The following is a 17415-nucleotide window of genomic DNA, read 5'->3' as shown; positions in this document are numbered from 1 at the left end:
ATGTGTCAAACACAGATAAAGCAAGGTGGTTCGTGCTCTAGTAATCACAAAGGCTTTTAAACATCCAAACCAACCGGTAGGGGTTAGCTTGGAAGGACTGTTTCACTAGTTTTAATGATACAACATTGCTAGCAATAAAGCTAACTATTCTGCTTATACTAATGTTGATGATAACCACCCAGCAGAAATATTAACAAATATAATATGGCAATAAGTCTCCATTTTTATTCAAAAGTACAACTTACCGTCGATGTCACAGCAAATATAACAACTTAAAATCCAGCCAGTTTTCGTTGTTTTTCAGACGTATACCAGTAGTTTACGACAGAGACCGCATTTTACGTTTGTCGCGACAGGGGGTTGCAGCTATCGCAGATTTTACAATCATAGGGATGGCTCGTCTCAGTCGTCAGTCGCTAAAAGGTTGTTCAATGACTTTTGTAGATCTGTTAACACATTTTCCGACACATTTAAAACGTCACTAAGCAGGACAGTTCCAACTAGCTAGCTAAATAAGTTTTGAAAGACAGACTTTGTTATTTTATACAATTTTCACTTAGCTGACAAGCTAGTATATTATCTATTAAGTGTTTTTGACGTCACCAAAAGTTACCTCAGTATCGCCTGAACCGTCGTTTCTGTTGTCAGATTTGCACAGGTTTGCTAACACTAGCTAGTTTACCAGTATGGATGTCTTACGTCCACCTCTTATAAATATAAATGGAAGAATATACCGCAGGAATATAATTAAGGAAGAGCATTATGAGGAAGAGGAAGAGTTTTCTTACATGGGACCACCAGGTAAGTCGAGAACTATCCGCTAACAGGTAAAATACATGTTTGTAAGAAGCTCCAGATAGTGCTTTCAGATTTTAGCACAGTTTCTTTTTAAAAATGTGAGTATATTTCTGTGTTTCTAGATGATGAAGAGCTTGGAGAAGATGAAACCTGTGATGCCCACTTAATTGAACAGAGTGATAAAGGATATCGCTGTGCCATCGATGTCCCAAGTGTTCTTTACAAGTGTGTCATCAACAGATCAACAGTAGACCCTTGCTTTGGTTGTCCTTAACCTTTCACTTTCTGAAAATAATACAAGATTCTGTAAGCAGCATAACGTCTGTCTGTGTTTCTCTGTTTTCTTTGTGTTCTGTAGATACATCATTGGGAAAAAAGGAGAAACGCGTAAACGTCTGGAGTTTGACACAAAGACGTCTATTAACATCCCAAAACAAGGAGTGGAAGGGCAGATTGGTGGGGACTAAGGGCAAATGTCACTTAAAAACTGAACAGAGAGCAAAAGATATTTCCCTTCACTCATTTCCCTCCACTCTCTCATTGTGTAACAGTCATTACAGGTTCCACCAAAACTGCAGTTTCATCTGCTGTCACTCGGATCGAGGTCCTTGTTGAGAGTTTCCGGAGGAAACAGCCCTTCACACACTTTTTGTCATTCCCTTTAAACGACTCAAAAATTCAAGAGGGATTCCTGAGATTTAAAGACGAGGTTTTGAAGCAATGTTCACAGGTATCTTCTGTAAAAAGGAACCAAAATATAATTGGTGACAGTGAGGGGCAGTTATGGCAATGTATTGTTTAAGGAGAGCATTTTACATCATTAACAAATTCCATGTTCTGTAGGATCATGGAGTAGAGGAAAGCATATTTCAGAACCCTGCAAAGCTCCACTTGACCATCGGCACCTTGGCTCTGTTAAATGAAATGGAAGTGAGAAAAGCATGTGAACATCTCCAAGAGTGTCAAAACTTCATCAGGTAAGGCTCGAACAAGGTTATTGCATTATACAAAGCACTTAATGATTTTGGTGTATGACTACAAAAGAAATTGCACTGTGAAACAGAATGAAATGTTAAACATAAGCGATCTAAAAATAAGTAAATAAAATAAGAGCAGTAAAAAAAAAAATGTATATGTAAAACAATCACTGACTGAAAAATACTAACATTATAAAATGAAACACAAAATTATAAATTATACAACAATCAGTAAAATAATCCTAATAAACTAATGTCACACTAGTTCATAGATTTAAAGAGCCAAAACAATAAAATTGCAAAACAAAGTAATGTTTAACCTTCCTAATGAAAATCCAGGGTAAAGTTTAAAGATTTCAACACTTCCAGCTGCTGTTCCATTGCAAAAAAACTAAAAGCTGCCTCCCTTAAAGCTTTTGCTGTGCACTTAGGATCGACTAGCAGAATCCTGCTCGAGAACCTATTTGTTCATATTGGTTCATATTTTCAAAACTTATGTGGTTCTTTAAAAAAGGAGAAAAATCATTTAAAAATCATCTGTAACTGTCAGTCTTATGGGTTGGTAAAAATGTTTTTGTTCATTGGTGTATGCTTATACATCAGTTATTAGTTACACCTTTCAAGCATCCTTTTTTGCTTTCAGAGTGGCCTCTGAAAGCAAAAAAGTGGCCTTCTTCATGACGTTGATTCAACAAGGTGTTGACAACATTCCTCTGACATTGTGGTCCAGTTGCTGCAGATTTGTCAGCGGCACATTTATGAGAATCCATCATTCTACCCAAAATGGTGAAATGGTAAATGGCCTGTATTTGTATAGCGCTTTACTAGTCCCTAAGGACCCCAAAGCACTTTACACATTCAGTCAGCCACCCATTCACACACACATTCACACACTGGTGATGGCAAGGTACATTGTAGCCACAGCCGGCCTGGGGCGCACTGACAGAGGCGAGGCAAAAGAGTTTTATTGAATTGGGTTCTATTGACTTTGGAGGGCAGTGGAATACAGTGAACTCAACTTTGTGAAACCAGTTTGAGATGATCAAGCTTTGTGACATGATTCATTATCCTGCTGGAAACAGTCAGCAGAAGATGGGTACACTGTCTAATAAAGGAATGGACATGGTCAGTAGCAATTCTCAGATTGGTACTAATGGACCCAAAACGTGCCAAGAAAACAGTAGCCAAACCACTACACCATCACCAGCCACTGTATACAAAGCAAAATTGATCCATGCTTTCATTTTATTTACTCTGATTTGAATGTCGCTGGACTCCTCAGACCAGGCAACATTTGTAACATTTTGTTGAGCACATGCGAATTGTGGCCTCAATTTCTCGCTTTTAGCTGACACGAGTGGCACCCAGTGTGCTCTTCTGCGGTTGTGCATTCAGACATGCTCTCGGCATTGCTTGGTTGTAACTAGTGGTTATTTAAGTTACTGTTTCCTTGCTGTCAGCTTGTAGCAATCTGGCCATTCTCCTCTGACCTCAGGTATTGACAGGAAATCTTTATGTAAATTCAGTGAGTTATGAATGCAGTGTGTGGACTGAATTGTTGCATCGTTGTTAACTTTCTGACCAAGTATCTCCAGCCTTATTTCTGAATAGGAGAACCTGTGTCACTGTACTTTACTACCTTGATTAGCTGTTTACATACCCAGACAGTTTCACTTATTTAAAAAAATACAGTTTGTGTTACACTACAATGGTTTTCTTTGTCTGATTTTTCATTAGAGACATCACTGAAGGAAAACCTCTCCCACTGGAGGTGACAGGCATAGAGTACATGAATGATGACCCAGCAGTGGTGGATGTTTTGTATGCTAAGGTCAATGTTCGAGATGGATCTGACAGGTTAGTACATCAGTGAATAGTTAAATAACAACATTACAAATATCCAACATTTTACTGTTTTAACTTTATTTCTTTAATCTCTGTTCTATTTTAATGGAATCACATTATAGGTTGCAGGTGATTGCAGACAGACTGGTAGAGCATTTTGTCTCTGCAGGGCTGATGGTCCGGGAGTGGGACAGAGTAAAGCTACATGGTACTGTGATGAACACTCTGTTCAGAAAAGACTCCACAGGTAAAGACATAAATACACACATGCCAGCCTAACTCGCACGAAGGCATAGTAGAGAAGTTATTGAACTGCTGGGATCGTATTGATTGCTGCCGCCCAGTGGATGTTTGCCAATTTTCCCTCATTATCTTTTGGCTTGGAGTGTAGCTGCAGTGACGACAAAGCAGAGTCTTGACTAATTGTGACAACAAAATTGTGCAGAGAGGAATTGGGGAGGCAGTTCTCTGTTTGGCCACAGTTCTGTTTACGTGCACTGAGCTGCATGTTTTCCAAGTACTCTGACAAAAGCTTCATTCATTTTGGACATGGATCAAGTCCAGGAGCAGTTCTCAAATTTGTACTGGGCTTACCAGGAACACAACACAGAGACTGTGCCACTGCTGACCATGTTTACCGCCTTGTGGATAAGCCCTATTAAAATTCAGGTTTTTTTTCATCTTCTTAGTCCCTATTTCACAAACTAATTTTACTAACTAAATGTCCTTGATTTTGCTCGTACTGTTGTAAAGCCACTGACAGGTTCAAGTAAACATGTTAGTTTATCACTGAGATAACATATCTGTATCTGTGTGTTCTGTGCTTTATTGATCAGCTTGTTCTTTACACTCTCGTGTTTTTACAGTGGAAGATACGGGCGCAGCAGGACGTCAAACCGTCAATGAAAGAGAGGCTTTTGATGCCAAAAACATACTAAAGGTTAGCTGAAATTTACTACTGGATTGAGACACATACTCACTTCTTGACTGCAGTTAATAACAATATGGTAGGCAACAGCACTGGGCGGGATGGAGGTGCAGTGGTTAGTTGTGCCAACGCCACAGTAAGACAGGTGCTAGCTTGAGTCTCCTTGACTCCTGGGGCTTCCTTGTGGCATATGCATGTTCTCCTTGTGCTTTTCTCTGGGGTCTTTGGCTTCCTCCCACAGTAAAAATTGTTTTGGGTGGTCAAAAAGCCTAGATAAGTGCTATATAAAAGGCAGTCCATTCAAAAAAACATTTTACTGTATTGGCACAATATGCATAGTTTCAATTGGGGAAAAAACAAAATACAGTGTTAGAATTTTGTGTATATACTAATTGGGAAAATGTATAAAAACTCTAAAATGCATAAATAAATAAATACAAATGCATCTTAATTGCTATGTTCAGGAGCTTGCAGCAATATTACACCATCCAATTGATGCAACATTGTTTTTGTTTAAAGTATATTGTGTATAGATTTTCCAGCTGTGGTTGACTTGTCCATAGCTCGTCCCATGTGATCTTGTCAGTTAATTGCTTCTTTGCTCTTTTAGTGAGAAAAACATGAAAATTGAGAGTATTGTATTGATTTTTGGTTCTGATTTACATTTATCTTCTTTAGGGAAAAGGTGTTTTCATTTCACCTGGGACAAATCGATTATGTTCTCACATTAGTTGTGATACGAGCTATGTAATTTAACGTTAAACCACCTGACCTGCTTCACAGCAGTCCAGGCTCAAATCGTGTTTAGTTATGACTTCATGTCCAGTTGGGAAACACTGATGCACTCTTGTTTTGCCACCCTGAAACTGAACCAGTAATAACAATTACCTCATGTGCTTCTCCTAGTGTGATATGTCAAAATTGGTTCCCCCCACCTATTTTTTGTGTCACAGCTGTAGACCTTTTATATTAAAAGAGGAGTGAGCCTCAGGTCTGAAAAGTGAATCCAACCTCGACTAGCTTGTAATTTTTAAAGGGGTTTTGAGCAGTAGTTATTCAGGGTTTCTGATTGTCCTTCAAAGTTTTTTTTTTGGACATTGGCTACATAGGATTTTTGTTAAGCTACTTAACACTGACCTATGATTCAATCATAAAAGAGGTTCAAGGAATGAACAAGTGCTGCCTACACATAACAACCAATATTCAATTGTGTCTTTAGGCACTTTGTTAGAAATTGCTTCTCGTAAAAACACATGATTTTTTCCAATTTCTTTAATTCAGTCTATGAAAAATCTAAAAATAACAGTTTGACAGGCATAAAATAATATTTTGTACCAGCAAGGTGATTCCCAGTTAGGTACTAGCCAAAAACCTAGCATATCTCTGTCTGGTAAGCAGTGTGTCCTTAAAGAATCTTAAGAAAACTGGACAAAGTGAACAAAATAAGACGCGACAAGCCTAAAAACGTGTCTGCAGCAGACACTGAACACTACATGAAAGTGACACTTTTCAAAAAAACAACTTGCCAAAATTCTAAAGTTGAGGCTTCAAAGCGAGCCCACAAATTAATGGGTGTTTCTGTGTCCATCATTTATATACAGTCTGTGCTGACTGACTACTGAAAACCTGCTATTTTGGCAGAAATATTAGGGAACACTACTTAAGAATGTACTTTATTAGCGGTTGTTATTTTTGGTTAATAAATAAATAAATAAATAAAAATAACGCACCAGTACAGCTCAAAGACTCTTGGTTGTTTGTGTTGTTTAAAAAAAAAAAACACTTGTCAGAGTCAGGTTGCAAAAATCTTCCTGGTGGAGTTTTGACAACTGAAATGCGACACTGGAGATGAAAAGCTCTGACATTCACCTTCCCCTCCTCTACAGAGAAGGTCTTTGTTTGAATAACAACATTGTTGCTGCTGTGTTTTTTTTTCTCTGGAAGTGACACAAAGGTAGCAGGCAAACACTCAGCCACCTTTAAATATGAGAATACCATGTTTGCGACAGCTTACCTTGTTTTCACAATAGAATTTGACAAGCAGTTTTTAACTTTCTAACACAGTGCTGACTGTTTGATGTCAACACAAGTTGTCCTGCTTTGTTGTTTCACACGGTTGTCTGAAATAGTCTTGACTGTATATATGTATGGATGGATGGATGGATGGATGGATGGATGGATGGATGGATGGATTGATTGATTGTTACAAGTTTATGAATTTAATGTGTTTTCATTACAGAAATTTGATGCTTATTGTTTTGGAGAGTTTGAGCTGAATACTGTCCAGCTGTCCCAGAGATATTCAACAGACTGCACTGGATACTACAGCTCTGCAGGGAGCATCAGTTTGTCTTGAGCTCATGCAAGAGTGAGCATATACTGAGGTGGGAAAATTAATAAGGTTTATAGCTTTGAGAGCACTGCAGCATTCGTGATAGTTCTGTCCAGTAGGTGGCAGCATAGATTGAGTCATTTGGCTGTTAACAGAGAGGTGGAGATTGGGTCATGGTTATCCCTTTAATAGAGAAGAATAAAAAATATTAGATGTACTTTGTAAACCACAGTGCCCAAATGAAACATAGAAATCTAGTTAAATGGAATTTTCAGATACTTGTTTTTATTTAGTTTTTAGTTTTATTCCACATTTTTTTGGCCTGGTATATTTATCTGACAAGTATTTGAAGATAAGATTATACATTAAAACATTTGCTCTTTCATGTATTCCTAAGGACTCATAAAAGCTCATAAAATGTATACAATTTTAATAACTTTTATATTTATATCAAATGAAACAGAAAGTTACAGGAAGAAGACACTCTTATAATCCTGATCATTGTAAAAATGAATAGTTTATGAAAATTAATAGGCAATTTGCAGTTACTTCAGCTATTTCTGTAATGGCCAAAGTAGCTACAACAGTAGCTGGCTGCTGTCAGCAGGATAGTGCATAGTTTATACTGCTGTAGTGAATCTACATAGAGCCAGTGACGTACCCTATGGAAGTGGCCAGTGCTGTTGCCAACATTTCTATCTGTATTGGCTTTGTCGATGGGGATGTGTAGTTATATCCCTAGGGAGGTGCATATCAGGTTACAGCGTAGGGTTAGAGAAGGGTTTGTTGTTACAAAATACCTATGGTGTTGATTTTACACAGAAATATAAATACCAAATTGTGCCATGCCACAAAGCTCAAAACATCTTAGTGGTTTCTTAAACATGACAGTGAGTTCACTGTTTTCACACAGTGACCACAGTCACCAGATCTCAGTCCAATAGAGGACCTCTGGGATGTGATGGAAAGGAAGATTGGCATCAAGTATATGCAGTCTGTATCACCTGCCTGATGCTGTCAAGTCAATGTGGACCATAATCTTTGAGGAATGTTTCCAGCAGCACAGTAACAATTTCATCTAAATACTTGGCTTAAACAATTTACAATCTTTGCATCTTGTTCACGTTTACACTTTACACAGCATCCCAATAGATTCAAATGCAGATCTTCTGCCAAACTGGCTTCTATAGCTGTCCAAACACTGGTTGAATTTCATGCTGCTCTAATCTCTTGCTTGCAGTACTCTAGGTCATAGCCATGATTTACACCTTTCCTTTCATCCTTTCAACGCACTGCCTCATGAAAGTATGAATGCATCACCGATATGATCTTTCAGACCTTTTTTTCTCCTCCAGCTTTTTTTTTTCCATCATTTTTCTTTAAATCTTTGCCTTTCCCACATGAACCTTGTCTTCACTCCCGACTGTCAACAGTGTCAGTGAATACAGACACTTGCTTTTGCCGTCACAGCTTTTTTTTATTTTCGCTTTCCCCTCAGCTGGCAATGCTCTCTGTTTGGAATGCAGGAGGGTGATTGCCAGGCAGCCAAAAGTTACACTGATAAAAACAAAGGGGTCTTTTTGTTTGTCAGCTTTGCAACCCTGTCCTATCCACCCTCCCATCCCAGCAGTGGCATGATTTTCTTTTCTTCTCTTTTTTCTTGAAGCTGCTTGCACAGATTCCCATGCAGATTTTGTTATTGGATATAGACTAGCCAGCTGAGCTGCCCATACCCTAACTATTTCATTGTCTTGGAGTGGAATCTTTTCCGACCTAGGACCTGGGACCTAATTAATCATGCCCAGAGCTCTTGACAGCATGCTTTTTAGTGGGTCAGGATTGCATCCAACATAAAAGCACTCCAGCTAATAACAGAATTCTGACACTTGCCAATACTATTGCTCCTAAGCACAAAAAGAAAGCATCACATTGAAATTTGATTGAATTCATTGAGACTATGCCTCTGTTTTTCTTTTGGCAGGGACATGATTGAGGATGTTTTGCACAGATGTCCGCATTAATGATTGTACTGAGAACACATGAGGAAACATACGTCATCCGTAGACACGGACTCTGAAGACAGATACGATTTGTCCTGAGACTTAATATAACGCATTCAGACTGACTGTTTATTTAAATGGCCATATGTCTTCTTAGTTGTATAGATCGGGAGCATATTGGATTATGGCTGCAATGAAGGAATAATTTCTCACTATCAGACATTCATATTGTCTTGATAAATTGGTTAATTATCTATGAAATGTCAGGAAATTTGGAAACATGGGTAACATTTAGGATGCCAGATTTAACATTGATAAGTTGGAAGCAAACATTTAGTAAATGGTTTTTGAAACTGTAATTTAGTTTTAATTAAGTTAAAAGCTTCGTGTTTAATATTTAATAAATTTTCAGTCTGTTTTCAGCTATAAATGTGTCCAAGTAAGAATTTGCTCACAAAAAGATTGATAGATTGCTACATTGTATAGATCATTTAGCAAATGTTCTTTATGTCTGTTATTTGTATAGAAAGGACATAATATAAAAAGTTGCTGAAAAAATTATTACTACAGTCTGTCTTTAAATCACTTGATTTCTGTAAGGTTAAAGTCCCAAAAAGGCCTAGAAGACCGGTCAGTAAATCCCCTGCAACCGTCACTCTCTAGGGAAAAATGTATATCGACCAAGTCAAGGTTGGAGACAGTTGCTCGTTAAAACTGGTTACAAGCAGTGAAAACTGACCAATTTCACCTTGTGTCTGCCAACAACCTCCAGGAAGCACTTGCCACCAGCCAAAGAATATACATTTTGCCCTAACCACCAGTGCTTGCCAGATGTTTGCCAATAGGTCTCTAGGACTGTGTGACAAGGGCCTAATGCTCCAATCAAACTAGGAAAAACAGTAGTTGAAGATTGTGGCATGATCATGACTACTCAGCCTGCGATGGTGACCAAATTTCCAACCACTCGCAGTCAGTTGTTCTCTTCAAAGAACCTTTGGTACATTAGGTTGGCGATAAAACGGCAATAACACAAAATCAGTCTGCTAAGAGTTTCTAATTAAATGTTGAATGTTTGCATATTTTTGATAATATGAAGATTAAAATGGATAAAGCAAATCTGTTGCAATTTTTTGCAAAGCTGTTGTCTACACACACAGACAAACATATTAAACAGAAATATCTGAAACAATTGTTTCTTGACTGGACACAGTTACACATTTTTCAAAAACAGCCTTTATTGTACTGCTAACATTCCTAGTAATGCCCCATAAGGTCCTAGTCAGAAAAAACTTTATTTTGGCTATGAAACCACATGTCATATTTCCTACACCATGACACCCTGTTGTCACAACGTAAGCAATTTTACGTTTCATCTGAGTGGTCAGAATGTCACGGCTTATCTGTAAACATACTTAAATGTGGCTTTGCATGTCCGTGTGGGTGAGCTTGCTTACGCACTGCCCGACATACATAGTTTTTTCTGTCTCTGCCACATCCCTCTACCTAATTAGTCATCTCCGCAGTCCCTGCAGTGAGAACATCCAACTAGACCCTTAAGATTTCAAAACTAGCATGAGCCAATTTAAATAAGACTGATAAATGAGACCCCTGCGTGTGTTGGTGTTACCAGCGACCTCTTTCCCTTTGTGGATCTGCGTCTCTATTTCTAACGATCTAAAGGGACAGAGGAGATGGGATTTTAATTAAAACGTTACACATTTTAGCTATTTATGCAGGCATGTGTGCATGTGCTTGTTTACATGCACTGATAAGCATTTAGAAGGGCGGTAAACGACACCCACTGAAAATGCGCCTTCGCAGTATAAAACAAGCTGATAAAACCTTATTTTCCAGCCAATTTGTTTTTGTGATTTTTAAAAGGATTGAAAGCAAAAGTAATCATTTTGTTGAGCCTGCAACACTTTTAGAACTTGCACTGAACTGTTCAGTAATAAGAAATTCATATCACATTTGGTAACTGAAGTCTTGTTATCTTGACCAAGTATTGTACCCCCCGCTCCCCCAACCCGATTTGCATAGTTAATTTCATGGCAATGTTCAAAGTAGCCTTTTTAAATGCAAAAGCCAGTTTTTAAATGGGTTTTACTTGATCACTGTCAGTTTTTTTTTTTTTTTGTTCTTTTCTTTTTAGTACATTTCGGATTTTGATATTCAGAGCCACACTTTGGAATTTTTCATAGGGTAATTAGAAATTAAGCTTTCTTTCCATATGGAAAGCGTTAACGTCTGCTGGGGGAAAAAATAGATTTTGGCTGACAGACATGACCTTTAATACAGTAGATATGTTTGATTTGCATGCTTGGAGTAACTAATGACATGCATCAAATCAATTAAGTGCCTAATTACTTTTTAAGGTCACAGTAAGGTTTGCTCAGTGTACACTCAGACTGATACAAATAATATTTTAAATCAAATATGACATATCGAAAGGTAGTTTGGGCCTTTTTGTGCCGTGTATTCCTCTAACACACTTGAATCCAGTTGTATGAACTTATTCACTTGTGTCCACGGGAAGTAGAAAGGCGCTCTATAAACAATCCTGCTAGACAAAACTGAAATTTCGAAACTGGATATCATTATGGGTGAAATATGACGGTGTGCCTTTTTTAAACTCTCTTATGTTTGACTCTCCAGTCGTGTGTCACCACCGACTGAATTTCACACTGATCACTCTGTCACTAATAGACGTAAACGGGGCCTTGATGGAGAGCCAAGGCTAGAGTATTTGAAATGTCTAATATGTGTCTCTAGCAAAAAGGCAGGTGATCCCTGCACCAGCTCTTTATCATTCAGAGTGCTGAGTCTGGAGGCTGCCTGCAGCTGTCCACGTCTGTTTACTGCTGGAGGCATTCACACAGGGAGGGAAGGCAAAAAGCCTAAAGTGTTTGAACAGTAAGAAGTCATTCAGAGCTACTGTTTACTTTATGTACACTTAGCACTACAAGATTTTAAAATGGGGATTATCATCACCAGTTACATTCTGTTACTTAAAAAAAAAAAATACTTTAAGCTATGAAATGTCAGGAATTGTTGAACATGTTGCATATAAGGACCCAAATTGCCTCTCAAAATCTAGATATGTTCCATTTACAGTAATATGAAAGAGAACAGTCATTAAATCCTCACATTTAAGAAGCAGTAGCTAGTGAACGTTTTGACATTTTTGTGTAGTAAATGATAAATGATAAAACTTTTGGCAAAGGACTAAATCTACCAGATGTTTGACAGATGTGTATACACAATCAGCAGACACGGTGGAGATGACCTGCTGAAGTTCAAACTGAGCATCAGAATGGGGAAGAAGGGTGATTTTAAGTTATTTTTCAGAAACTGCTGATCTGCTAGGATTTTTCTACACAAGCTTCACTAGTGTTTACAAAGGATAGTTTGAAAAAAAGATAAAGTATCTAGCAAGCAGCAGCTCTCAAAAATATCTTGTTGATGCCAGAGGTCAGAGGAGAATGAACTTACTGCTTCAAGCGATAGGAAGGCAACAGTAACTCAAATAACACTTGTTACAACCAAGCTATAAAGATGAATATCTCAGAATACACAACACCCCAAGCCTTGAAGCAGGTGGGCTACACCAACAGAAGACCATACTGGGTGTCACTCCTGTCACTTAAAAACAGGAAACGGAGGCTACAATTTACACAGGCTCACCAGAAGACTGGAAAAAATGTTGACTGGTGTGATGAGTCTCGATTTCTGCTACAACGCTTGGATGGTAGAGTTAAAATTAGGGGTAAACAACATAAAAGCATGAATCCATCCTACCTTGTATCAAAGGTTTGGGGAGGAGGTGGTGGTGTAATTGTGTGCCAGATATTTTCTTGGTACACGTTGTGCCTTTTGTCTACTTACCGTGTCCATCTTGTCTTCCGAATGTTACTTCCAGCAGGATAACACACCACTCCACAAAGCTCAAAATGATCTCAATGTTTCTTGAACATAACAGTGACTTATCTGTGTACAAATGGCCTCTACAGTTACCAGATCTCTATCTAATAGAGCAGTTTTGAATATGTGATGCTATTATGTCAACATTGATCAAAATCTCTGAGGAATGTTTTTAGCAACTTTTCGAAGTCTAGCCACAAAGAATTAAGGCAATTGTTAAGGCAGAAGGGGGTCCAGTAAAGTATTAATACTGGGTTGACTGGTGACTGGAGTACTTGTGACCTTCTTCTTCTTTTAAGATGTGCAGCCCAGTGCTTCATGGTCTATTTTTATGAATGATTTCTGAATGAATATATCTGCATATTAGGCCAGGAAGGAACAATGAAAGCACTAAGAGCCAAAGGAAACTGTAAGGTGGTGTTTCATAAAATCAAAAATGCTCAAGGTTGCTAAACTGTTCCGGAGAGCACTGCAGAGGTGGGTGATTGCTGTTACTGTATCACTAGAGCTGCTTTACAGAACAAAATAATGTAATAACACAAGCACAGATGATGGTCAACACTCTTATTTCAGCACTAAATGCGAAGGATGCTTATACAAAAGTTATAAATGTTGTGTCATCTGTTTATCACGCAATGTGAAATTCCTTAGTGCATCACTTAATACTCAATTGTTTTTTTTACTGTTAGTATATAAAAGTGCAGCTGATGGGGATTTGTCATTTATAATAGCCGGTATAAGCTTAATAATACTGAGTAAAAATGAAACCCTGTACTGAGACCGAGCGTGTCACAGTTCAGAGTATTTGCCATCTTCTGTTTATTGTGCACGTTTAATTGAAAAAGGTGCTACACTCTCTTCCACCTCTGCAGCAGCTGCCTGCAGTGGAAAACAGCAGCTTTCAGTACTTGCCAGGAAAAGGCAAACTGCTGTCAGACTGCTCTCAACTAACTTTGCACTTTTAATAGCTGAGTGACCCAGTTTGAATCCTATTGAATTAAATCTATACACATTTATAGCAGCTCTACTTACAGCTGTAAGTCACTAAGGATTACTTATTAAATGTCTCCCCGTGTGGTTTATTTTCTCAAAATATCTTCTTTTGATGGGATTTCCTGTCCATGATCCTGTTTACAGGCTATTTGCTTTTTTTTTTCTTCTTCACCGTGTCGTTGGGTACCTCCAACTGGACATACACAATTCACACACACACACAAAAACAACCACAGAGGGGACCTTTGTACGAAAACAAGTACTTTGTTACTTTATCAATATTTCATGCCTTAATGCCCTTTACTGTGCTGTTAGGGTCCCTTTTTATTTTTATTTTCTGTACATTTGTATTGCATAATTGCATATGGGCATGAAGTAACTGACTTAGAAAGTCACCTGTACAGTAGTGTGCAAAAGTCTTGAACCACCCATCATTTCTTTATATTTTGCTTCCAAGGAGAACGATCTTGTATTTTTTTTTTTTAAGTGGTCGTGAGCAAGGGTTCTCCAGGATCTTGGAAGGTCTTTCAAAGTTTTTCTTTGGACATCGGCTGCTTTTTAAGCAACTTAATGCTCACCTATGAATCATTCAAGGGTAAAAGAGCAATTTATTCAAGGGATGAGCCTGTATTGTCCACACATAACAGACAACTTGGCAATAAAAATACAGAATTTCTTTAATTGAATCAACAAATGCCAAAGGTAACACAGTTTGACAGGCAGACAGTTTTTGCACCAACAAGGTTACTCCCAAAGTGCTATTAACTGAAAACCTGCCGTATCTCAGCATGATGTGCAGTGAGTCCTTAAGCAATTTAAGGAAACTGGACAAGTGGAGGGTGGAAAAGAAGTGGTAGGTCTATATAACAATCTAGAGCAGATGAACAGTATCCAAAACTCATGTCCTTAAGAAACTGGAAAAGAAACTGGAAAAGATCCAGCAAAGACCTGACACAGGACCTGACAGATGCATCTGACCCTGTTTGCCAAAATCTCATCGGAGATGATGTCAGTGAAAGTGGCTGTCAAGAAGCCATTGTGTTGCCAGTGGCATAAGTGACACATCCATATTTAAAATTTTTGCTTCAAATCGTCATCGCCATACATGGAAGTACAACACTGAGCGTGTAGAGCCATCCTTAAAACACAGTGGAGGCTCTATCATTGTCAGGCTGTACGGATGAATGGATTTATAAATGCAGAAAATAGTTTAATCAAACAATCATACCAAATACTGACTTTCAAGCTTGTTCAAATTGTATGTACGCTTGGACACATTTTAAAAAGTCGCTTCTCCCATTTTCTTAGGAAAATAAAAAGACTTTAAAAGGTGGCTCAAGACATCTGAGAATTTATAAGCAAGTAATGAAAGAAAATCAGCAGACTAATTTTTAGATGAACATAACGGTCAGTTGCAGCCCTGGTGGTGCTTTAAAGTACAAAATTCCTCTCTGATTATGTGTTGCAGGTCTTTGATGAACACCACAGCAGGATTGGAAATGTTAAGAAATGCTCGCTGATGAAGAAGTTCTTTCCTGACAGCTGGACACGGACACGACGTTACAGCATCTTTCCTGAATCTTATGTTGAACTCATTTGGAAAATTGGGATTTTGGTTGTTTTCTCGTGCTGTATATTCTGCTTTGATTTGTCAGGAATAAACAAATGTCTTTTCCATCCAACCATTGCCTTCTGAAATGAATTGTTGTGTACCAGAAATTCCTGAAGTGATCTTTACGGAGCGGTTACATCACTTATAACCAATGTACATCTGTGATAAGGTCCAAAGCTCCTGTTGAGCTTCACAAGCTGTTTGTGAGACAGAAAAGAGACGCGTTGTTTACATTTGTGGATGGGAAATATTAACAGATAAGGAAGCCTTCACGTTTTTTGCTGCATGGAGTCTTGCCTGATATTCAAATGAAGCTTCCCGTCCCTCTGCTCCTTTTGTGTAGACTGATTACACTCGGTGGAGGATTGATATGGTTTATCTGCCTAGAGAGGAGCAGGAGGAACCAATGCCATCAGCTAATCCCTTTACAATTAAAGGCACTCTTCCACAGCGTGACTCTTGATGTGTAGAAGAAGATGTTAAACAAGTTGCATGGAGCTGCTTTTATGTTTAAGATGCAAGAGGCTTCACATTGTGCTTTTTGATATGTGTGATTATACAAGTTTTGGTTAAATGAGCATGAATATTGTCATGTTAAGCACATTAAAGAGCATTGTAGTCTACTTTACCGTGAGCTCTGTTCTGTGAAAGGCTGTAATAGATGTGATTCGGCCATGTGTTGATGGCTCTGAATAACATAAAAGGGTTTATATACATACAGCATTGTCTTCTTGGTTGGTATATTTATTTTAAAGTGCCTCTTGTCATCAAAAATTACTATAAAACATCCAATAGAAATAAATATTTCTTGGCCACAGAAGGGTGTGAGAGCATGACCCCTTGAGTTAACTAACATGATAATCTGAGGTGTTTCTTCACATCTGAGTAAGACATGTTTCTAAGTATTTGATTATCAGAGAAGTAAAAACACTCGGACCCTGTGTTGCTACTCGTATATAGAAAAGCAGCACTCTTAAGAACTGTCTGCAATTAAAATAAATAAAAAAAGGCTCTTTGAAGTCTTTTCCCTAAAGCCTGTTATCTGAACCAATGAACAGCTCTCATCAGCATGTTTTCTATTTGTTTTTTCCCCTTTCATTCACATTGAAGATTCCCATAGGAGACTTCCTTTGCAAGGATCCAAAGAAATGCTTCCAAATAACCTCTTAAATTAAAAACAAATCTTTAAAAGCTAATGGTGCAAAGCAGAATAGAGTCTTTAAATAATTCTAGGTGACCCAGATCAGCTGTGTAACCATTAATCTGCAGCACATTCATCCAGAAGTGAGTAATGACGACCTCTTGATTAATACATCATGTCCACCACCTTGTATTCCTGATGTGCGCAGCAGGCTGGCAGTGTGGGACATTTCTCCTGTTGCCCTTGCATCGCAGTTCGCGAGCTCTGCACAGTCAGGAAAGCCTGCGACTGCCACATCAACTATTTTGATGGCAATGTCAGAGTTGGTTTGGCCTGCTAAGCAGCATCCCAGAAATGTGATCCTGCCCCCTGGCTACTCAGCCACGGACAATATTGGTAATCTTAAACATAAATGAGTCTGAGCAGAGGGCTGGATTAGGTTTATCTTCATGGGGATGGGATGCACAGCAGAGGGAGCGAAGGAGGAGAGGGCATGCAGAGTTTAGGCAGCAGCAGGAATAACGTGGATAGACTTAAGATGATGTGCAGCTACAGCAGAACTAGAGGTCATAAAGAATGGGGGATAAAAGCCGCAACGCAACACATTTAAACTTGTTTCGTTCCACAGTCCATCTTTACAACATCATTTGGTGCAGGCAGTCAAACCAATGAAAGTCTCAGCATTTCAACATCAGAAAGGTTGATTTATAATTATAGATTAAGCTACTAGGAAATCTGTATATGCACAACACAATAATGAGGCAGCTAGTGTTTCCCATGTGTTGCTGAAGGTATAAGTATATAAGTACGCTAACTCATAACTTCATAAAATCACTTTGGCAGAACAAATTGTTACATTACTCAATAA

The 17415-nt window shown here is 38.4% G+C and overlaps 1 protein-coding gene across 5 annotated transcripts; it reads left to right on the top strand.

Annotated features, from left to right (window-relative positions):
• Positions 1-335: 335 nt before the first annotated feature.
• On the top strand, positions 336-16183 carry ascc1 (activating signal cointegrator 1 complex subunit 1). Of its 5 annotated transcripts, none has more exons than XM_014332790.2 (10): positions 336-801; positions 921-1023; positions 1157-1254; positions 1350-1528; positions 1642-1775; positions 3513-3632; positions 3743-3867; positions 4487-4560; positions 6788-6932; positions 15263-15371. In XM_014332790.2, exons 1-9 carry the CDS (start codon positions 687-689, stop codon positions 6902-6904), a joined length of 1065 nt encoding a protein of 354 aa, XP_014188276.1. In that variant the 5' UTR covers positions 336-686; the 3' UTR covers positions 6905-6932; positions 15263-15371. The 5 variants fall into 5 exon arrangements, 4 of the variants coding, with proteins under 4 accessions (XP_014188276.1, XP_005919626.1, XP_042075671.1 ...); XM_005919564.2 differs by lacking the exon at positions 15263-15371 and adding an exon at positions 8862-10007; XM_042219737.1 differs by lacking the exon at positions 15263-15371 and adding an exon at positions 7794-10007.
• The last annotated feature ends 1232 nt before the right edge of the window (positions 16184-17415 follow it).

The sequence above is a fragment of the Haplochromis burtoni genome, unplaced genomic scaffold (genome assembly GCF_018398535.1).
Source record: "Haplochromis burtoni strain Fernald_Lab_line unplaced genomic scaffold, NCSU_Asbu1 Contig_37, whole genome shotgun sequence".
In the NCBI taxonomy this organism is placed as follows: Eukaryota; Metazoa; Chordata; class Actinopteri; order Cichliformes; family Cichlidae; genus Haplochromis; species Haplochromis burtoni.
This window is presented reverse-complemented; position numbering and strand designations above follow the sequence as displayed.

Bases quoted from the DNA above. Each gene is read 5' to 3' on its own strand.
- ascc1 (XM_042219736.1), top strand. From the start codon at position 687: ATGGATGTCTTACGTCCACCTCTTATAAATATAAATGGAAGAATATAC. The intron at 1,024-1,156 runs GTGTGTCATCAA...TGTGTTCTGTAG, and splicing joins GTCCCAAGTGTTCTTTACAA to ATACATCATTGGGAAAAAAG. The intron at 1,529-1,641 runs GTATCTTCTGTA...CATGTTCTGTAG, and splicing joins TTTTGAAGCAATGTTCACAG to GATCATGGAGTAGAGGAAAG.